The 24351-nt window shown below is 40.7% G+C and overlaps 1 protein-coding gene across 4 annotated transcripts; it reads left to right on the forward strand.

The window, feature by feature from the left end:
- Window positions 1-2657: 2657 nt before the first annotated feature.
- On the forward strand, window positions 2658-23207 carry LOC126814676 (O-methyltransferase MdmC). 4 transcript variants are annotated; one of them, XM_050540020.2, is made up of 6 exons: window positions 2658-2727; window positions 15004-15314; window positions 17130-17339; window positions 18359-18459; window positions 20804-20959; window positions 22994-23207. In XM_050540020.2, the coding sequence occupies exons 2-6, from the start codon at window positions 15041-15043 to the stop codon at window positions 23063-23065; spliced, it is 813 nt and encodes a 270-aa protein (XP_050395977.1). In that variant the 5' UTR covers window positions 2658-2727; window positions 15004-15040; the 3' UTR covers window positions 23066-23207. The 4 variants fall into 4 exon arrangements, with proteins under 4 accessions (XP_050395977.1, XP_050395954.1, XP_050395967.1 ...); XM_050539997.2 differs by lacking the exon at window positions 2658-2727 and adding an exon at window positions 12439-12603; XM_050540010.2 differs by lacking the exon at window positions 2658-2727 and adding an exon at window positions 12629-12703.
- Window positions 23208-24351: the final 1144 nt, after the last annotated feature.

The following is a 24351-nucleotide window of genomic DNA, read 5'->3' on the forward strand; positions in this document are numbered from 1 at the left end:
AAATGAAATGGGGTTTAACGTCCTACTGTTCTGCTCCTAAACTGGGCTAATGAAGACGGCACAGTATGCTATGAGGGAAATTTTGACCGGGCAGCGGCGCTACGGCTTACACTTATATCGAATTCCAACTGTCAATGGTTTTTTTTAAGTGCACGCCATAGTGTACATGACTCAGTGTTTCGTCCAATACGAACGACACTACGCTGTAACATACCGCGGAGCCTATCCCGCATCACTGACATGGGGGAACCACGCCGGGAAATCCGGATGCATTTTCTTAGTGTTAAAGAAGCCATGCAGTGTAATATGAGGAGACACCTCAGATATATTTCAGAGACAGAGAGAAATGGGGTTTAACGTCCACTAGGTCATTTCGGGACTAACACATGGTTCAATTTTATTTCAATAATGCGTTTGCGCGTAGGGGTCTTTAGCAGTAGGAGGAAGTCGGAGGACCCGGAGAAAATCCACGAGGTTGGACAGGCGAACCTACACCTTGTCATGTACAATCGGGGAATCAAAACCACGCCCGTTGTCTCAATGACAGACCTTGTGATACAGCGCACATGCGCTAACCATTCGCCCACTCGACCCCTCCGATATATTTCAATCAACAATAGGCGGCTCTCAGGTCTTTATTCTAATACCAAGCAAATAAAAATCAAAGAATTGGGGGTTTAACATCTCACCTATCTGCACCGACCGGTCTAGGACATGTGCCTTGCATTACGCTATTAGGGAGATTTTTCCCGGTTTGCCGGGACAGCGACATTTCACCTTACTCGTCTTCGGATGCCAAAGGTCAAGGGTCAAAGGTTATTTAAATGTTCAGGCCAATGTGAACATCAAATTTCGAAAGACTTGACAATCTTCCTGCGACACCGGGATCGAACGCGTGGTACGTGAGCCAGCGCCATACTCTCCGAATCCAATATCTATTGAAAACCATTTCACTGTTTAGCTATGAACAATCAGATGCAATGAAGTGGGGTGGAATGGGGGTGGGGGTATTCCTGCTCTTTGAAACACTTATATAGCGCCCTATAATCCCCATATTATCTTTAATAGGGGTGCAAGCTGTCACTCCATTCATGCACCGGGACAGGGTATGTAAGAGCCTATTTTAACGTTCCTCGGAGCCCATCCGTGCTCAGGGGATCACGGTGGCTAAGTGGGTAAGGCACTGACTCGCTACCCTGCAGGTCGGGTGTTCGATCCCTGCATTGGCCGAGAAAGTTCATCCAGATTTTCCGGCGTGGTTCTCCCCTGTCAGTGATGCAGGGCGGAGGGCCTGACAAGCACAGCTGTCTAGTCGTTCGGATGGGACGAAAAACCGAGGTCCCGTGTACACATCGGCGTGCACGTAAAAGATCCCTTGACAGTTGGAATTCGATATAAGAGTGCCGCTGTCCGGGCAAAATTTCCCTCATAGCACACTGTATGGCGTATGCCGGTCTTCATTAGCCCAGTTCGGAGCAGAACAGTAGGACGTTAAACCCCATTTCATTTCATTTCATTTCCATCCGTGCTCAGATGAGCGAAAACCGTGCCCTGAGAAATAAAAAACATACTCAGAAAGTTTTAATTTCGGTGAGAGAGAGAGAAATGAGGTTTAACGTCATTTCGGGACTAACATATGGTTTCATTTTATTTCAACAACTCGCTTGCGCGTAGGGGTCTTTAGCAGTGGGAGGAAACCGGAGGACCCGGAGAAAACCCACGAGGTTGGGCAGGCGACCCTACTCCTTGTCACGTACAACCGGGGATTCGAAACCACACCAGTCGACTCAATGACAGACTTTATGATACAGCGCGCGCTAACCATTCAGCCATCCAACCCCCCTTTAATTTCGGTAAAAGGTGCACCAGCTATCACTGAAGAGAAAGCCCATCATAGTATCAAATCCATTCGTTGTTTTGTCGCTATTCGTTGCGTCGAGCGTGACCAATCTCTCTCTATCTCCGTTATTTCGAATTCTTTATTCAACGGAATTTATTGTTTCTGAATATACCCTAGATATTCTACTCTTGAAGAGGTATTCAATTTAAAAATATTTCTAATTTCCGCCGGATCATACTAACATTTCGAGCTTATCATTCTTCAGTTGTATCAATTATCAGTATGAATTACTATATAGGTATGGACCATAGGCTCGCGCACAGTCTATAAGTTTCCGTGTTTTGGCAGTGACCTCGGCAAGTTTCCGCAAATATACACCAAATTGACGCTAGATGTATTTTTTTTTACAAATTTCCAAAGCTGGGAGATCCCCCCTCCCCCGCCGATAATTTCCTTACGATAGGCCCTTGGGGTTTGTTTGCTAATTCTTCGACACTCATTAGTGCATCTCATTCGATGAGTTCACATGTCTTAGCTCTTGCATAATGTATGTTTAATCTAAAAACCTTATAATAAGCATATTATTCATTTGCACCGAATCCATCAAAGAAGGAATTTTAAAAAAAACAAAGCATGACTGCTGTGCATGTCGAAAAATAATATCCCTAATTCAGTTGATATAGCCTCCCCGTGGTCATAATGGACTGGGCCATTTATGACGTTTCTGTTGCATTTGCACGTGCCTTGATCATATTTAAAACTCTGTTTGCGCGCGATTAATTCCGCTTAAAGCCTTCAAGAGTTCTGCACATGGAAAATACGTGTCCTTCTTTCTATATGCATATAAGGAAGAACACCAATAATTTGTCTGTGTGTTTGCTGTCGTAGTAAGTATATAGTGCGTATTGGCTTGTTAATTGTTAAAACTTGTAGCTTGTAGAATATGTATTTGCAGTGATTGATTTCCCATAAAAATTTTGTTCTTTGGCAACAAATCAATGTGTGCTATTCAATTACCCTCTCAAACTCGTTAGCTCACCGACGTGCGTGACTTCGCTCGAATGAAATCTTAACATTCAATATGATAAAAAGAACTATAAAAACCAAGCTGTTTCTCAATTAATGTCCATTAACGTATTCAAAGCGATTTTTCGGATTACTTAAGGCCGTAAAGCTATGAAACTTTTGAGAGTAATTAGCAATTCTTACTAGAGTAACTGTTCGCCGAGAAAGTTCCACGGGATTATTAAAGTGTTTTTCTCTTGTTTATGGTGCAAGACGAGGGTCTGTCAAAGAACAGTATCTAGTCGTTCGGATTGGACGAACATTCGAGGTCCCTTGAACACGTTGGTGTACAGGTAAAAGAAATCCTGACAGTTAGGAATACGAAATATAAGTAGGCCGTGTCACCGCTGTCCGGGACCCCCCCCCCCCCCGTGTGTAGTAGTACACTGCATGGTGAATGCCTAGAAATGGTTCCATTACTGATGTCTTACGTCTTACTCCAACCACATAAGAATTATCTCGGCTAAAAATTGCAGCTGGGTGAATGCCCGGCTCCATTAGCCTGATGGCGCAGAAAAATAGTTCAGTTATTAATCATTCATTTTATGTAAGATGTACACAAAGCTGATCATTCTTGCTATAATGGTTCGAAAATAGATGATGTAAAATAAAAATATTGAAAATTTCATTTAAATTACTTCATGCTGAGCCAAGTTATCACTGTAGTTTTGTGTTCGATCCCTGTATTGGCCGAGAAAGTTCATTCAGATTTTCCGGCGTGGTTCTCCCTTGTCAGTGTTGCAGGACGGATGGGCTGACAAGGAAAGCTGTCTAGTCGTTCGGATGGGACGAAAAACCGAGGTCCCGTGTACACATTGGCGTGCACGTTAAAGATCCCTTGACAGTTGGAATTCGATATAAGAGTAGGCCGTAGTGTCGCTCTTCGGGCAAAATTTCCCTCATAGCACACTGTATAGCATATGCCCGTCTTCATTAGCCCAGTTCGGAGCAAAACAGTAGGACGTTAAACCCCATTTCATTTCACTGTAGTTTTGACAAGATGTGTGCATAGTGGTAACCAGGGCACTGGTATGTGCGAGACTTGGCCTTGCTTTCCCTTTTCTAAATTAAATTTTTACATGGCGAACCGTTCTAATCTAGTGAAAATCTCGGCTATCCGATGCTATCGATAGTTGATTATTATCTTGTATTGTTAATAAATGTTTAATTAATAGTTTATATAACATTTCGGGCATAGAAAGACATGCAATAGGCAGATTTAGATCTTGCATATAATGTATGTTTAATTTTGTTCTTTTTCCGGTTTCGTGTATGAGGGCCTTTTACAACTGCTATCCATGTGAAAATATACCTATATAAGCAAATATCGTTAACATTTTTTTTTGTCGAAGACTTGTAATGAATTACAAAACCCAAGATGAAGGGAAATGTATATGCTGCAGAGCTGATAACACAGACAATGGAAACATACACAAGCGCATGCCCAATCAAAATGTTACCAGGCTACCCATCGCCAAAAGATTTAAGTAAAAGTCAACATTGATTAAATTTGAATTTAATGTCTTAAGAAAAAATCAACGCCAGCAAAGAAAATAGTCCCAAGATGTCGACACCAATAGTGGCGGTGATTCGAGTCGAAAGATGAAACTTCTCAGAATTTCCGACTGTCTACGGTGCTAGTTAATTGTCCGAATTGTCGACAACCACAGCATATCTTATAGGTATAACGTCTTAATAATAATCACATTACTTGTCGTCTGTATCACGTGCTATTGAAGGAAAGTGTTGTTTAATCCTTGCAATTTTTCGACTCGCCCCCCCCCCCACCATCCGTTTGTCATTGGAGCACGATGGAGGGCCTGACAAGAGCAGTGTCTAATCATCTAATGAGAAGTAATACCAGCCCCGTGTACACATTGGCCTGCACGTAAAAGAAACCTTGACAGGAATTCGAATTAAGTCAGTAGCGCCGCTGTCAGGGCAAATTTCCCATCATGGCACACTGTATGGTCAAAACCCGTCTTCATTAGCTTAATCGGTGTTGAAAAATAGGACGTTAAACCCCATTTCATTTTTGATCCCATGCTGCTCAGATCTAGAGTTTATTGAGCAATCGATATAGAAGACTGTCTATGGCCCATGTTTTATACACCTACCGAAATGGGTTTGAATAGATATATTTATCTATAGCTACGATTGCCGTCATTATTGCTAGGTTTCCAATATCACGATTCACTCTACGATTGAAATCGTGATTTTAATCGTGGTGATCCTACCAGGTCTGGTCATATTTTGAGGCCAATCGTGTTGATCGTATAGAAACGTATCAGATCGTGGATTCAATAGGAACAACCCTATCTTAACGCATCACACGACAGTGGCAACCTAGCATAAGCATTTAAAAAACAGTCGATATGCCCTCTCTTTGTATCGAGAGGCAGACGGTGGAATTACTGAATCTTTTGCTGACTTGAATTTCATTCTATTAAATGAATTTTATCTATATATACTATTCAAAAAAAGTAGGGGATATTTGATTTTTAAGTGTTATTAAAGTCACCTAATGAAACTGACGAAGAAACAAATGACAAAATGAAATGAAGTTCACATTCATCGATTTATTCCAAATGATCGTTAGACTAAGTAAGGCACAGACTGACCATTATAAGGGTAAAATGATACCCGGGGTCAAACAGCAAAGTTACCACAGCATCACAACGGGTAACGGGTAAATCCTCCTCTGTTTGCCAAACAAGCATTGATCCGACGTGGCATACTCCTAATGAGACGTCTAAGGTCATTTTGGTCCAGATTGTCCCATTCATGTTGCAACGCAGCAGCAAGTTCTTGGACATTGGCAGGACGTTGTTGACGTTGACGTAACCTCTGTCCAAGCATGTCCCAGACATGCTCGATGGGGGAGAGGTCGGAACTCAGTGCTGGCCAAGGTAATGTGGTGATGTTCTGTTGTTGGAGGTAACCTGTAACGATCCTGGCCCTGTGACATCTTGCGTTGTCATCCTGGAAGATGAAACGGCGGCCATGACGTCGTGCGAACGGCACAACATGGACTGCCAAGATGTTGTCCCGGTAGTACTGGCCTGTAACACGCCCTGCACCATAATGTAAAGCCGTTCTTCCAGCAACAGTGATTCCTCCCCACACCATAACAGAACCACCCCCAAATCGATCATGTCTGATGACGTTAACGTCTTGGAAGCGCTCGTTTCGACGACGCCACACCCTCCTACGTCTGTCCAAAAAATCAACAGTGAACCTTGACTCATCTGAAAACATCACATTGCTCCAGCGTCGATTATCCCAGTGTTGACGATCCCTACACCAACGACGTCTTGCTTGAATGTGATGATCTCTCAAACAAGGGATCACGCGAGGACGTCGGGCGCGAAGGTGACCCCTATGCAGTCGATTCCGAATCGTCTGGCCACTCACTCTCACACCAGTGTCTGTTTGAAGACGATCGCTGATCTGATTTGCTGTGATGACACGATTTCTCAAGGCCAAGGTACGGATAAATCGACCCTGGGCTTGAGTTGTCGCCCTTGGTCGACCTGAGCGTGGTCTGTCCTGTACAGATTGTGTATCACGGTATCTGGACCATAGCCTGCTTATGACAGACTGAGAAACATTCATCGTCCGCGCCACAACCGCCTGTGTTGTGCCGATCTGTAGCATGCCAAGAGCACGTAACCTTTCATTTTGGGTAAGCCGACGCATATCAAAATTTGTTTTCTGGTCACTAAAACAATTAAACTGATGTTTCCACCCTGGAATTCAATGCCACAATGACTAACATTCAAAGTCAGAGTCGTGCAAATCTTGGGTTGGACCCCCATGATGATCCCAAGCATCACCTGCATTCCATGCGGTAGCTATTGGTGCGTTTGGGCGTCACATGTAACTGGAAATGTTTCTTCTGTTAGGTTCTGTAGTGACTTTTTTCGTAGTCATTTGCATATTTTAGTATTATGCCCCCAAAATCAAATATCCCCTACTTTTTTTGAATAGTATATATATATATATTTGTGACTGTCGTTTGTCTGTCTGTCTGTCTGTCTGTTCGGGGTTGGCGGCTACACTAGGTCTGCCCCGAGTCTGAAATTTGGGGTATAGGGGTAGCTCGGACCGGGGAGTAACATAGGCCAGGTGGCGTTAGTCTACCACTTCCGGTTTCGGAGTTATGACCCCCGAGCGAAGCCGGTCTGTTCGGGGTTGGCGGCTACACTAGGTCTGCCCCGAGTCTGAAATTTGGGGTATAGGGGTAGCTCGGACCGGGGAGTAACATAGGCTAGGTGGCGTTTGTCTACCACTTCCGGTTTCGGAGTTATGACCCCCGAGCGAAGCCGGGTATCTGTCTGTCTGTCTGTTCGGGGTTGGCGGCTACACTATGTCTGCCCCGAGTCTGAAATTTGGGTTATAGGGGTAGCTCGGACCGGGGAGTAACACAGGCCAGGTGGCGTTAGTCTACCACTTCTGGTTTCGGAGTTATGACCCCCGAGCTAAGCCGGTCTGTTCGGGGTTGGCGGCTACAATAGGTCTGCCCCGAGTCTGAAATTTGGGGTATAGGGGTAGCTCGGACCGGGGAGTAACATAGGCCAGGTGGCGTTAGTCTACCACTTCCGGTTTCGGAGTTATGACCCCCGAGCGAAGCCGGGTATCCTGCTAGTATTTAATATTAGGCACCAAAAACAGAAATATATATCAATCGTTATCAGTATCCGTGAATATTTCAAGAACATGAAATGGAGGAGGAAGTTGCAACACCAGTTGTTGCAACGAACTTGAACGATAAATTTCTTCGGTCTTTCGCCCAGACAAACCGACATGTGAAAACAAATAAACCGAGAGACCTGTCCGACGGAACAACAGTCGTACTATAGATGGTAACCCAAACCAGAATAACAAGGGATTCAAAACCAGAATAACGGTTCAAAACCAGAACACAAGGGATCCAAAACCAGAACACAACAAGGGATCCAAAATTAGTTTCAGTTTGTTAGAACAATCTTCAGTTCTGCTACTGCTGGTAACATAGGTGACGAAACCCTACTCAGCACAGGGCTTGTTCAGCTAAAGTACATTATGTTCACTGACCACCAGTTCCCAACTAAAATCATCTGAACATATACATTCACTAGATAAAAATTGATCCAATATTAAATTTTAACAAATCGGGTCCTTTCAAGTATTGAAAGATATATTATGGATTCAAACGCACAATTTTCTAATTGAAAACGTTCTCAAAAATGAACGTAATGGGTTACCGTTGTGAATGGATATTTAAAAAAAAAATCAAATTTTGTGTGAAGCACTAGAGGACGAAAGAAAATCGTTTTTAAATTCGAGAATGAACTCTGATTTTCAAGTGTGTGAAGCATCGAGTTTAAATAATAGACAATATTTGTGTTAATTTCATTAATATGGACATTTTTTATTATTGTGATATTGTTGAAACGTTTTTATACACTATTTTAATGTATCTTGTTACAGTTGAGGGGGGTTGGATGGCTGAATGGTTAGCGTGCGCGATTTATCATAAAGTCTGTCATTGAGTCGACTGGCGTGGTTTCGAATCCCCGGTTGTACGTGACAAGGAGTAGGCTCGCCTGTCCAACCTCGTGGATTTTCTCCGGGTCCTCCGGTTTCCTCCCACTGCTAAAGACCCCTACGCGCAAGCGAATTATTGAAATAAAATAAAACCATATGTTAGTCCCGAAATGACCTAGTTTGTGTCGAGTGGACGTTAAACCCCATTTCTCTCTCTCTGTTACAGTTGATTTTTTGGGGTTAGTTATTCATAATTTATAGAAAATTGTAAGTATGTTCTTGCTAGTTGTATTGTTTTGAGACTTTTGAATATACTTCAGATTCATTTAACTAGCATGGTATTTATACATTTTTATGTTTATATTAAACGAAAGGAAATGAAATGGGGTTTATGCTGTATTCGTTACTCCTCGGTTTTATGGAAAATACGACTAACGGATAGGTAAATAGCGTTCGTAACTACAATATCTGTCTCGGAAGTCGTGATTTCTGCTGGAGAACTGGGGTAGCTAAAATTGAGTTCACGACATACATATGACGTAACAAGATGGCAGCCAAAGTTACAAAATTGAACGTTTTCAACGGTAAATTACTATTTTTGTAGTTAGGTTTGTTGTGGATGTGCATATCGATCTGAATACGTGATTTATAGAATTTTACATATTGGGATACATTTTCTGAACAATGACAAGAAACACATTAAATAGAAAACGAGAAAAATACCCGGCTTTCCATTTTGTACTAACTTGTTAGTGTACCGTACGGCAGTTCAGGTTTTAGGACCGTACGAACTATATCGACAAAAATGTTTCAGTAACTGTGGTTTAACGCCCAATCGGCACAAACTAGGTCAAACTAGATTACCGTCCTACGTTTCTTTGAATTTAAAATGTCTACATACCTTAACAATTAATTAGATATTAGTAGGCATATGCTAAGCTAATTGACCGTGCCGCTAATCGACAATAGACTTTATCTACTTTTTCACGGCTAAATGTACGATAAATTGTTCTTAGATTGATTATTTAACATTTAATTAAGATTGATTATTTAACATTTAATTAAGAAAACTAAACCAAAATAGATCATCAACGGAATATGTAGATTTTTTGTAGCTTGAATGTAATTGGATTTAAAAGAGGCCCATCAAAAGATTGACCAATACTTAAGGGTTACACTGGCTTGTTTATATCGTTTGCCGAACTGAAACGTCTTTGGACTGATATTCCTTTTAAGCGATTTAAATTTCACAAATGATGATGAGGGGTTTTAATAATCCTTGAAGAGATAATGACAGCCATGTTGATTTTCCCACTTGTGCACCCGAACACAAGTGTGGTATTCAGGGGCGGATTGGGACACAAGTGTGGTATTCAGGGGCGGATTGGGGCCGGGAACCGGCCCAGACTCCCGTGTCGGAGTGGCCCCTTTTACTGACCGCGGAGTCCGAACGGGGGGGGGGGGGCGAGGAAAATTTTGAAAAATGAACCCCGAATATGCGATTTGGTGGTATATCTGATTTATAATCTGTCAAATAATATCTCTTAAATCGATTAGTTTAGGCCAAAACCCCGACCTGCAGGTAATTTACAACCATCAACCTGTGAAATTATCATATCGTCATATTATTAATTAACATATTATCATTGTATCGTCAAGAGTCTTAACTGGTTAAAAAATGGGACTAGTTGAGAAAATTTTGACCATTTTATTAACCAGTTAGGAATACTGAATAACAGTGTTGCCTGGCGGAGTGGGAGCGGACATGCAAAGGCGTACGGGCGACAATTCATTTTTGAATTTTTGGAAATGGGAGGCCATTTCCCGCAATTTGAGACCATTCCCGACATCCCAATTCTGTAATTTCATCTCTGAAAATAACGAGTTAATAAAAATGTCAAGGAATGTTTTTAAACACCAGCCTCAGGAAATCGTCTCGCACTCATATTCAGCCAGCAGACCAGCTATCATCAATTTTTGCCGAGGCCTTAAAATTGAATATTTTTGGAGTTACGAACCATCGGCAGACGTTTCTGGCGCATCCCCACAAACCGGGTGCAGGTGACTTAATAATTAGTAAATTTACGGGCGACAGTGTCAGGTGAATCCGATGAAATTCGGAATCCCCATTGCTGGATTCCGAATTCCGGCCCACACCCAGAGAGTCTATACCAGCCTATTCCAGGTTCCAGTGATGGCGTGGCGGCCCGTTAAAGCCACCGGCCACATACAACATGATCATCATCGCTCCATGGTCGGTCCATACCCCCCCCCCCCCCCCATATAAAAATTTCATTTTTTGTCTGACCGGCCCTTCGGGCGATGACCCAATCCGCCCCAGGTGGTATTAACTATTTCCTAGTGGGAAACACGATATTTCCAAGCGGTAACGAATACAGCATTAACGTCCTACTGTTCTGCTCCAAAACTGGGCTAAAGAAGACGGACATACGCCATACAGTGTGCTATGAAGGCAATTTTGCCCAGGCAGCAGCACTATCGCCTTTTTCTTATATCGAATTCCAGCTGCCAAGGGATCTTTTACGTGCATTCCATTGTATATACGGGACCTCGGTTTTACGTATCATCCGAAGGACTAGACAGCTGTCCTTGCCAGGCCCTCCGTTTTGCACCACTGACAAGGGGAAATCACGTCGGAAAACCCTGATCTTTTCTCGGCCAGTGCCGGGATCGAACACCCGATCTCCAGGCTAGCGAGTCAGCGTCTTAACCACATAGCCACCGTGGCTCCCAATATAAATATAGCATTGTTAAGTGATATGTAACATTAAATATTGACGATTAGATTAATATGTACCACTCGTCTTGAAAATTAAAGGGACAATAACACTCTTGCTGGCTTGACAGCTCCAGAAAATAAAAAAAATAGCCTTATTCTAAGTACTAGATGTGTTAGTGTCCTATCTGTTGTGTAAATTATCCATTAAATCCTATTTTACTTGTCCAGAGGGTTCAAAAATATTTTTAAATCCAAGTCACATTTGAAAAGCTTTACGTCAGGTTTTTCAAATCATTTAATTGAATTTTTCTAATTTTTTAAATTAGGTGTGTTAAGATGAAATTTGTATCATCAATTAATTGGAATATTGTAAAATAGTGCAATTTGTTGACCAGAATAAAGATTGGAACATATTATTCAGTTACAACACGATTGGTATTGAGCCATTAATGTTATTTTGTAAGATATTTAATTAGATATTGTAATGTATCACAATGTGAAATGTTTGTTGTAACTTCCATACTCATGCTTGTGGATGTAGTTGTGAGTAAACTATTATTATACGCAGCTTAGACATATATTAAAGCATATATACAGAATATGTGAGTGGCATTCTGTAGCTCGGATTAACATCGTGACCTTGACATTCGTTTAAAGTAAACATTGGTAGCTGTGTACTTATCTTCTATAGAAGGCCATCCTCGGTATCCCCAGTGGTTTCATTCCGTTCTACTCCACTAACCCAGGGTATAGTGGAGCCTCGGCTGTATGACGAAGTCCGCTATTGGAACTACTTTCAAGTTCCCGCATTACCAACGGCGTTGACCATGACGACGCCTTTGAAAAATGTTTTATACAAATATTTCAAAGTCTGAAGCTGTTTTTCTTTCAAGTTTATCCGATTTTCTTCAAACAAGGACAACTTTGCACTAAAATTTCTACACACGCTTCGAACGACGCAATTTTCATAACTCCTTTTTAAAAGCGGCAAGTTTTCCTAATAAGTAAACCGGTGCCGAATCATAATTGTATAGGCGAAGGTACATATCACTTACCGTCATACAGCCGAGGCTAGATGTAGTGTAACGGAATCTGCCGAGGTTTGCCGATTGGATCTGTGTAACAAAAGGCGTCGGACAATACACTCAACCGAGTTCAATTCACCACTAACATGACTTGGTACATAACCATCGCTCGAAAACAAATATAGCTACTGCTCAGCAGGTAGTACGTCTCTTATGTAAAGCATGACATGACTGCTCTTCGATGTTTAAGGGATGATACAGCTCTTTTCCTAAATTGAAGTGGTAGTGGTAGTAATGTCCCTTTAATTAAGACTTCATCATCACATGACTATGTAACGCTCTACCGAGTTTATAAACAGGGTTATACATGTATAGCAGTTTATATTAACCATATCAAGGACACGGTAAGCCGCATTTACTACATATTCTATACGTCTAATGGCGGCCGACTAATAGATTTTAGGAGGCGTCGCCTCTCAACTGTACATTCATTGCCGAAATTAGGTATTTACAGTGTTATTAATACAGTTAAATATAAACAGTTTAAATCAGAATGAAGATTTGTACCAAGAGATTTGTTACCGCTGTTAGTGGAATTCCATATCTCCAAAGAGAGACCGACATCAACCTGATATTACAAAGTGAAAAAGAATAACAATCTATAATTGTATCCATGGAGAACTCTTTAAGCGTATGTCATGTATATGCAACACAAGCAAGGTAGATACAAGTGATGACAGGTATTCTGCAATGGATAAAGGACGAGTCTGGGGTTATGCTGGGGAAAGAAAGATCCGAAGAATAGTAGTGGATCTAGAAGCTGAGAAGAGGGGGGCGGGGCGTTTCCAAATCCAAGGCGCGATCCTCAATTTAGTGACCCAATGGATGTCAACAAAATACTTGCTATAAACTATAACACTGTGCGCCCCGGTAGAGCGTAGATCGTATTGCCAGATATAGTTGTTCGCCGAGATCGTTATCTTGCTAGATAACAGTTTTATTCAAGTTGACATAATGTTCATGTCATATTATGATTTTTATTGATTTTTATTGAATCTGATAGTGATTAGATAGTATAAGACAGAGGAGTGGACGAAATGATAAGATTTACAATGCATCAATGACATAATGTAATTGAGCTCTGTTGGCTCGAAAAAAAATTCAGATATGCAACTGAGCTTTTAATTTTTTAGGACTGGGACATAGGGGATTTTGTCTCACGGGGGCGCTTACTTGGTCTCATGGGGGCGGTCGCCTCCATCGCCCTCTCCCCCACACATTTAAATCCGCGCATGCCGAAAAAAGAACCTTGGCTTCGGGTTTTCTCTCGATTTTTTTTTCTGACACTATTTATTCAATAAATATTTACATACTATAAAAGTACACTATATGATTGTGGGATCTGAAAACAAGCCGGGGCAGCTAAGTGGGTAAGGCGCTGGCTCGCTAGCCTGGAGGTCGGGTGTTCGATCCCTGCATTGGCCGAGAAAGTTCATCACGATTTTCCGGCGTGGTTTCCCCTTGTCAGTGATGCAGAACGGAGGGCCTGGCAAGGACAGCTGCCTAGTCGTTCGGATGGGACGAAAAACCGAGGTCCCGTGTACACATTGGCGTGCACGTAAAAGATCCCTTGGCAGTTGGAATTCGATATAAGAGTAGGCCGTAGCGCCGCTGGCCGGGCAAAATTTCCCTCATAGCACACTGTATGGCGTATGCCCGTCTTCAATTAGCCCAGGTTAGGTGCAGAACAGTAGGACGTTAAACCCCATTTCATTTCATTTCATTTATATAAATTCATCTCCCAATTATCTCGATTGTTTCCTTGTGGGGCCTTTCTCACCCAGGATAACCTAACACGAGTGCTTTATCTTATAAACTTGTTGAAAAACACAAAATTGAACCTTGTTAAACGAATAATGATGAATTTTTCAAGTTATTCTGCGCATAGAAAAAAGTGAATAGATCAAAGCGATTTAAAGTTACAGGTTTATAAGGTAACATTATTGACTCTTTGGTGTATTTATCCTTGATAGTCAGGTGTGTGATCTAAACTAGACCGAAGATTATCTGTCCGGGTAGCTGGTTTAAGTAAGACGTGATAAACTCTAATGTAAATATTACATGGAACTTTGTGCATCGGCTTACGGGCCCGGTGAATGTTAGAGGGGGGGGGGGGGGAGACGAGAAATTTCCGAAAAAATTCCCGTTTGTAGACGGCGACACGGGTTGTCAGCGAGCGCCGAAATCTGAGCGTACGTGCAGGCCCCCCCACTGATTACTGCAACTTCAATCGTTTAGTCCACGGAGCTGCCATCGGTCGTCGCTGGGTATGGCGAACTCGACGTCCCCGAGAATTTGAAAATTTTAACCGCCGCAGATGCCATTTTCTGCTAATCTATCCCGTGAGTCAGGCAACTTCAAAGTTGTCCAATGGTTTTGCAACCGAAATCCCACTGTATGCCGACCTGAATTCCAATCATCTAATCAGACTGTTAGAGCTGCATTCAAAATAATATTCAATGCCCGAAAAATCTCACACAAAGCATTGTGGCTCCAGACAAAATGTTTTAATCCAAAGCCAATTCAGTACAAATTCGCGATATTCAATTAAAAGAAAAGTAATATTAATGTTGTATTTGGGGCACTTTTTGTAAGTTGGGTTTTATGGATTCCCTGGTAGCTGACCTGCTGCTTAGGTAGTGGGAATCTTGGTCTAGCCCGATAGTTAAGCATCTGTATGATAATAAGATTAACTATATAGTGTTTTTGTTCGTAATGTAAATAAAGTTATCATTATATTTCAGATAGTATTGTAAATTTTCAATCAACGAAAAAACAAACATGGCTGATTACGACCCAGCAGTCAAGGAACTTGCTGCCTTACTGGAATCGCCAGAAATGAAAGATGTCAAACCAGAAATACGCGAGAAGCTTGAAAAAATCTTGGATATGTGTAACAAGCGCCACAACTACGCAGAAGAGATAACTACTAAACATAGCGATGTCTTGGCTCAGATCACACAAGAAACAATGAATCATCCATGGGAAGAAGTCTTCAAGGCAGGAAAAACGTCCTGGATTATGCCAAAAAGAATGATCAGTGGTCCCCTCACTAGTAAGCATTTCTTTCAATTATGAATTCTCGTTTCCACATTCGAATGTTTGTTGATTGCTAATGCTTTGTTGTAGGAATTGATGAAACTTCTGTAAGCACCTATGTAGCTTTGAGGGGAGGGGTCGGGGGACAGGGTGGCTTAGTGAATAAGACATTGGCTCGCTAACTTGGAGGCCCCGTGTTCAATCCTAGTGTTGGCCGAGAAGGTTCATAATATATATGGATTTTCGGCGTGGTTTCCCTTGTCGGGTGATGCAGGACAGAGGGCCTGACAATGGATTGGACGAAAACCCGCGGTCCCGTGTAAACATTGCCGTGCACGTTACAGAACCCACCGCACAAACTGTCTGGCAGTGGTCATTCATGATTCCTGTGGTGGTACTGAACAACTCCAAAGCTGTTTTAGGTGGTACAGATTTCAGCTAATCTAGCCTAGCTTTGGTATGGAAATTAGATAACTCTTTGTCAGGGATACTCCATCACTACAAATGTCTGGCAATTACATAGCTCTGTCAGGGGTACCCCACCACTAGAAATATCTGTCAGAGTGTTTTTGTAATACCTGAAGATATACGGCACATTGCTGTGCGATTTTCATGTGGTACACTTTTGAGCTAATCTAGACTAGTTGGGGGGCATGGCATTATGGGCGTGGAATACCACACCCACCACCAGAAACCCGGCAGACTTACATTCTGGTGATACCAGATATACATACATTGATACCATATAGGAGAAAATTGGTACACTTTTCAGCTAGGTTAACCCCCTGGGCTCCTGCTCTATCCGTTGGCTTTCAGCACAAATTCTAATACATTCCAACGGACAATCCTACAGTATCGTAACACTCCGGACACTAGAACAAAGTTATCACCATCCCTATGTGTATCTGGCCGACTTCATCCCATACGTCCTGGTCGCTATCTCCCGCGTCCTACGTGGCGCTCTACTTTGGCGGCCCGCAAGGAAGCTTTGCGTAACTGACACATGCGCGATGCTGAACGTTAGTCAGAGAATACTCGTCGCCTCCCACCACTGAAAGTAGGTGCTACAGTTCGAATTTAAAACCAACCGAGTTATCTGCCTTAGTTAACACAATGGAAGACCTTCCCTTGAACTTTGTTTGCGATAATTATGTGTATAATCAAAAATGTCACATTTCTATATTTAATTTTGTTTATGAAACCGTCCTCATATAGTTTTAATATTGTTCATTTCAGATGCTATCATTCTTCATGTAAAATAAACATATTACGATATACCCAAGGGTTATTCTCAGAAGATGGAGTTGAACAATTGCAAGCCACGATCCGTACCCTTTTACCCACACAAAAAATATATTCCGCGCTTAAAAAATTTCCACCGTCTTCATAAGCCCAATGGGTTCAAGAAAATAGCATGCTAAACTCCATTTCGTTTAATTTTTAAATTTCTAAATGTTTATATTCAAACCTTAAGGGGCTAATAGATGACCAAAGTGAAATTCACCAACCGGGGAATTCACACTTTCAAGTATCCCTATACGGGTGTGTGTGGGGTTTGTTTTGGAGGTGGGGGGGGGGGGCTGTATACTGTACAATCTTGTGGGTTTTCCTCGGGTCCTCTGGCTTCCTCACACTGCTAAAGACCCCTACGCGCAAGTGAATTATTGGATTAAAATTGAACCATCTCTCTCTCTATCTCTCCTTCTCTCTTTCTCTCGATTTACGTACGTGGACCTTGGTTTTTCTTCATATCCAGCAAGACACTTTTACTTATTTTCCATCCTCGAGATTGCACAGCATCTCTAATGATATAAATGTTCATATATTTTAGGTCAGTTTTTAAAGTTTATTGTAAGCATAACTAAAGCTAAACAGGTTTTGGAGATTGGTATGTTTACCGGATATACAGCTCTATCAATGGCCGAGGCTCTACCAGCAGATGGCGTTGTCATCACTTGTGAATTAGCTGATTATCTTAAAGGTTTGACACCAGAATTTGTCAGTCGATCACCTCATGGTAAAAAGATTAAACCATATTTTGGTAGGTGCATTTTATTTATTTAACCTTTTACCCAAACCCCTCCAAAATTATATCCCAACGTTACTCGCAATCAGAGTATGGGGAAATTTGCCCATTGGTTACCAGTGAAGTTCAATTGCGTCACGTTGCTAAAATAGAATGAATGAATGAAATGCGATTTAACGTCCTACGTGTCTGCTCCAAGTGGGCTAATGGAGACAGTTTGCTATGAGGAGATGTGTATATGGGTTTCACCCCATTCGATTGACCATACGCCCATGTCCTTGCCAGACATTCGCCCTTCACTACTGAAACCACGATGTAAAATCTATAGGAACTTTCTCGATCCACAGCCGGATCGAACGCTTAGTTTATGAAGCAATGCTGTAATCACCGAGGACGGCCGTCTGTTTAATCATTCCAAGCATTAGGCCTACCAATCAAATTATCAGATATTTGTACATTGCACATGCACCCTTGTCGCTATGAAACATACATTATGCAAGAGCTAAATCTGCCTCTTGCTGGTCTTTCTTTAGGCCCAAAATTTTATCTAAATTATTAATTAGACATTACATATAATTAATTTATCCAGACCGTAATCAACTCTCGATGTCAACGCTAGCCTGCGATATTTATTTGATTATGATCCGATTTCCTGCTCGAGTTTCATTTATGATTTAATCATGAAATGGATAATCGAGACTATGTTTTTTTTTATCGTACCAACTTTAGTAATGATGATCGAGGCTAGGCCGAAATTTCAATCGCTTAATTCTCGGTTCTTAGTGGATCATTTTGACTGAAATTTTCAGGAAATTGCCTTTACATTATCTAGTTTTTAACTAGTGAGAACTGCCAACTCTTTATCTAATCTCCAATAATGTATCTTTAAAACAACACAGTTAAAAAAAACTAACCAGTTGGTGTCCCATGAAGGAGATATGACGCCATAATCCCCTTTATTCTCTCGCGCTACCGTAACACCAAAAGAGATGTTTGTTACCTGAAGTTATGTTTGTTTTGTGGTTATTTACCAGGTCCAGCGGGAGAAACTTTAGAAACTTTAACAAAAGAAGGGAGGTTGTTTGATGTAATTTTTGTAGATGCAGATAAACCTGGTTATAAAGGATATGTCGAAGTAAGTAAAAATCACATTACACATTCATTGGGTGGCGCCAGAACAAAAAGTTAGTGCTAGTGTTAGAGTTTATGTCAGTAAAAGAGTTAACCCGAGCCCCTAACTTGATGTTCAGGTTAGAAAAAAAGGTCACACTTTGGACAATATATTAAATTTTAAAATTGAAACCAATGGTCATTGCTATACTTGGTTTGTTCTATCTGCTTCTTAGGACGTTATTAGTTGAGAAGTATATAATGCATCTGAGACAAGCAGATCAAACCCCAATCTTATTAAAATACAGAGCTATATTTCGTTTCGTGTTTTATACTTTCGATGACCTACACTACATGAAGATCTGACAAGTTGTACTCGAAGGTCGTGCCAGTGGACGTCAGATATTGATTAATCAATAAGCGTTGATGTTCCTAGTGGTTTACCAACAGTTCCGCGCTTGGCACGCCCAGAAGTCACTGTAACAAACCGTTCCATTGGCTTATCCCTCACTTCAACCAAAACGCCGGTAATATAACAACTCTTCCAGATGCTAGTGTGGTAAAGACAAGTAAAACGATGTTTTGAAGTATAAAAAAAACGGAACGAAATAGGGTCTGTGTTTTAATAAGATTGTTAAAACTCTATTTTTTACTTATATTTTTACCCCTAAAAAAAAACGGAACGAAATAGGGTCTGTGTTTTAATAAGATTGTTAAAACTCTATTTTTTACTTATATTTTTACCCCTAAACTTAAAACTGACTCACTGTTTTGAATTTTGACCTCAACCAAATTTGTAACATTATCTTGACTTTTAATTACTCACGTGAAGTGAACTCAACACTACTGTCACTAATCCCAGCTCATGGAAGATTCTCTATTTTTTAACATGGGCTCTAAGACACTGCCTCTATCCCCGAGGGGTTAACAATTTATCGAGGTCAAAAGTAAGATGTAAAGTGTTAACTAATTTTCATTAAATGTTGTTATTTTTTCGTCTAATATCATTATTCAATATTAAAAGTCATTCGGTATTGATACAAAAGCACAAAATCTGATATTTGTTGGTGATCAATTGTTTTGAAATAAGCTAAGAAATTATAAGAGGCATGTTTGATTTTGTTTGGGTAACGCTAGTTTTGTTTGGAGAAGCTACCTTGTGGTTTTATCCACGGCTGAATGAAAATAGAGCCGCAATTATCTCCCTTTTGGCTTCACGCTTTATTTCAGGTCAAAGTTAGGAAAATAGTTACACTAGTGTTACATTACGGCATAACGATTTACTCTAACACTACATTGATACCACCCATTTTCTGGATATAAATCACATTACACATTCAATGTCTAGATATAAATCACATTACACATTCAATATCTAGATATAAATCACATTACATTAATAACACATTCATTGTCTGGGTATACATCACGTTACTTTAATTACACATTCATTGTCTAGATATATAAATCATATTACATTATTTACACATTCATTTTCTACATATAAATCACATTATACATCCATTGTATAGATATAAATCACATTACATTAATTACACATTCATTTTTCTGGATATAAATCACATTACATTAATTACATTCATTGTCTAGATATAAATCATATTACATTAATTACACATTCATTGTCTAGATATAAATCATATTAATTTAATTACACATTCATTGTCTTGATATGAATATGAAATGTGTCTCGATTAATTACATTATGGTATCGTAAGCAACAATCTTTAATCCGAAAAGTCATCGATATAAATGTAAAAGTACAATAGTTTGTTAGAGCTGTTGGTGGGTTGTTGTTAGCGCTGCCGATTCCCCGTATGTTCATAAACAATCTTTACCCCTATAAGTAATACAGTACAATACTTTGCTGTTCTGTGGAGGGTGGTCGACTGGTCTATCCCGTGCGCTGCACATGTTTCTATCCAAAGCGTGTATGTGACAAGCAGTAGGGTCGCCTGTCCAACCTTGCGGGTTTTCTCTCGACCCTCTGGTCTCTTCTCACTACCAAAGACCCGCGGGGGGGGGGGGGGCGAATGGTTAGCGCGTGCGCGTTGTATCATATTGTCTGCCAGTGAGTCAAATGGCGTGATTTCGATTCCCAGGTTGTACGTGACAAGGAGTAGGGTCGCGTGCCCAACCTCCGGTTTCCTCCTGCTGCTAAAGACCCCTACGCGCATATGTTAGTCCCGAAATGACATGTTTTGTGTCGAGTGGCCGTTAAACCCAATCTCTCTCTCTCTCGAGAAATAAAACTGTACCATATTATGTTTGTATGTTACCCCCCCCCCCACTCTCTCTGTCTCTGGTACATAAGTAATATATGTTTTGTTTATTATTCATAATTTCAGACTATTTTAAATAATGGTTTATTGGCACCAAATGGTATTATTTTAGCTGATAATGCTCTGTATCAAGGTCGGGCTTACATGAACCCTAAGACACGAGAGGAGAATCCTATGAATGATTTTAATGAATACATTGCTAACCGACCTGATTTACGACAGGTAAGTTGTGTCAATTTCAATTAGGTTCGGTGATCCTCAAAGCTTTCAGAATGGCAGGTAAGAGTCTGACCCGCTGTGATTTTAAAACTTTTATGTTGCTGAAATTACAATCAGAATTCCAACAGAATTATTAATGTACTGGCAAGACGCTTTATCATTTCACGGAGCCACGGTGGCCAAGTGGGTAGGATCCCTGCATTGGACGAGAAATTTCTTGGGATTTTCCGACCTGGTTTCCCCTTGTCAGTGGTTCAGGACGGGGGGCGGGGGCGGACAAGGACAGCTGTCTAGTCGTTCGGATTTGAATGCACGTAAAAGATCCTTTGGCAGTTGGAATTCCATATAAGAGTAGGCCATAGTGCCGCTGCCCGGGCAAAAATTTCGTTTTAGCACACTGCATGGCGTACGCCCAGTCGGAGCAGAACAGTAGAATATTAAACCTCATTTACAGACATATAATTAGTATGGCTAAAGTGATCACGTGGATGGATGAGGGCAGAATGCCTAACAAGGAATAGTCTATATCATTCTGACAAATTTTAATATTCTACGAATATTAGTGGATGGGTTGTCAATATTTGAGAATATTAGGTCATTGGCTAGATTATCCGGTCTAAGGGAGGTAACTAGTCCTAAAACAAGATGTAAACGGACATAAAATTAGTTTAAGAATTGTCATTTTAGAAAATCCATTTGCATTGCCAGTTCAATTATCCAACACTCTTTATATTTTCTCTCTTCATGGGCCATATCTACGGGTTTTTTTGTTTTTAAATTAATTCTAATTCATCGTCACGATTCAATAAGGCATGAAATATGGGATTTGTTTCGGGAAGGGGCGCAACTCTCTTGGCTTGAACAAATATACTGGATAATCAACCACAAAAACACCAAACTCCCGGTTACGCATGGACAATGGAACTTTCGTCAAATATGACAACGGACCAGATCCTCCGTACGTTTAAGACTATGAACTTCTGGGATGACCGAGACTAAGCAAGGAACAGTGTCTAGTCGTTCGGATTGTACAAAAAACCGAAATTTTATCTACAGTGTACACGTTAACGACCTGGCCATCACGAAAAAGAATCTTTAACAGTTGGAATTCCAAATATGAGTAGCGCCACTGTCTGCTTAGCATACTACGTGATATATTGCCGTCACCATTAGCCCGGTTGGTGTAGAAGAAAGGGACGTTAAACCCCATTTCATTTTGTTTCTATAATGTTTAGATGTATTTTTACCCCCTTATTTTCATCTGGACGTATATTGTTGTCCCCCCTGTACGTCTAGCCGTCTGTCCATAGAAATATATCCATCGTCCGTCCGTTCACATTTTGTTTGTGGACACTCCATGGGTCACAATTTTTATCGAATTTCCACGATACATAAAACAGAAGTTTATATCCTAAAGATCTCGGTTCCTGTCTACCGTGGCATGTTGGACGGTAACTTCATGGATTAATTGTACGAAAAATTACGTTTTTGGCTTGTGGACACCCAAGAGGTCACATTTTTATCCGATTCTGACGAAACTTACAATGTATATTTAAAACTCAAAGCCCTCTCGATATTCGCGTATTTCGGACTGTAACTTCCTAGATTGTAACCCTTATTGTACGAAAAATTGCGTTTTAGCTTGTGGAGCCTCTAGGGGTCAAATTTTGTGAAAATCGGACCTAAACTGTCTGACAAAATGGCCGCTCTTCATACGCAGATAGTGTAAAGGTATGTAATACCAAGGTTGTGGACACAGTGGGATCCACAATTTTTGTCCGATTGTTATGAATCTTAAAATATATGTTTATAATTTAAAGATCTCGGTTCCTGTCGATATTTGCGCATGCCGGACCGTAACTTTCTGGATTATGGCCTCTGATTTTTTTTTTGTAGTCCCAAAGATCTTGGTTCCTTTTGAGTTTGTAGCACGTCGGACCGCAACATATTGGATTATGGCCCCTGGTGGACGAAAAATCTCTCGCAAAATGTGGGTGTAACTTGAATGGTAACCACTTGGTTTTTTTTTATTTTCAGGTTTTGTTACCAATCAGAGATGGCATTTTAGCTATTAGACGAACATCAGAAGTTGAGGGACAGGCTGTCTAGATTACATATTGTTTTTAATTTGTTTTTTTTTTTTTATTAAAGTGTAATATTATTTGATAATTTATGCGAAATTGTATTAGACGAATATAATTTCACCAGAGGACATGAGTTATAATTTGATAAATACACTCTACATGTTTTATTTGTATTCTCCATTGTCAGTATATTAGCCATGGTATAAGATGATTTAAAGCACGTGATCGGAAAGTTACTATTTCATATTTGGCATGAGTGACCAATCACTTGATTAGTTACATGATAATTAGCCAATAGAATAATTAATGGCTGTGAATCTGAGAGCATATATTTTATTAAATATGCGCTCTAGGTTAGACATCAGAGGAAATACCATGTAAAAATTCGTTAGCAGAGTCCGTTGAGAGAATGACTTTATTATAATCTGTGCGTGAGAGGGAGAGAGAGAGAGAGAGTTTAACGTCCACTCGACAGAAACTAGGTCATTTCGGGACTAACATGGTTTAATTTTATTTCAATAATTCGCTTTAGACAAGCGATCCTATTCCTTGTCACGTACAACTGGGGATTCAAAACCACGCCAGTTGACTCAATGACAGGCTTTATGATACAGCGCGCCCGTGCTAACCATTCGGCCATCCACCACCACCACCCCACCCCCCACCCCCCTTTGAGCGTAGGAAAGAGGATACATAATCAAGCGTGACGTGTAGGTTAATAATTTATGTAATATGCTTACCTTTATGAATGTCAAGTTGGAGTTATTTTAAATTTAAAGTGGGCCTATGGGAGTAGGTTACTAAATTTTAGGGATATCGGGAATAATACGGAATAGGGAATACAATAAAGAATTAATGATGTCTCCGAGTTTAGCAGGAACTGCAAAGCTAAAAATGTAAAATTTGTGCGTGATTACCTCAAAATCGTTTTAGTTGGCGTTCTACTGGCTAGTAATCCGTGTTTGTGTCGTCCATATATACTCAGCCAAATTAAAAACTTGACACTCGGGATTTTTGGGGCTAGATTTTTAATATTTGGTTTAAGGCAACTATTTTAGTGTTATGTTGTGCACAGACGACCTTGACATCTACAGAAAGCAAGAATACGTCTCGCCGAAAGTCCTTGACATTGATAACGTTCGTTATATCACAGTACCCCCCAAAATGAAATTCACAGACTTGGAGAACAATCGGAATAAAGTGTTTAGTAACGGTTGTGGCCCCCCCTAGCCTCTCGTACTGCCACACAACGTCTTCTCATGGATCTCAGAACATTAATAAACACTACTCGAGGAAGACGTCGCCACTGCT

The sequence above is a fragment of the Patella vulgata genome, chromosome 1 (assembly GCF_932274485.2).
Source record: "Patella vulgata chromosome 1, xgPatVulg1.2, whole genome shotgun sequence".
Classification (NCBI taxonomy): domain Eukaryota; kingdom Metazoa; phylum Mollusca; class Gastropoda; family Patellidae; genus Patella; species Patella vulgata.

Coding starts and splice junctions, on each gene's coding strand:
- LOC126814676 (XM_050540020.2), top strand. CDS start 15,041: ATGGCTGATTACGACCCAGCAGTCAAGGAACTTGCTGCCTTACTGGAA. Junction 17,340..18,358: donor AAAGATTAAACCATATTTTG/GTAGGTGCATTT, acceptor GTTATTTACCAG/GTCCAGCGGGAGAAACTTTA. Junction 20,960..22,993: donor ACCGACCTGATTTACGACAG/GTAAGTTGTGTC, acceptor TTTTATTTTCAG/GTTTTGTTACCAATCAGAGA.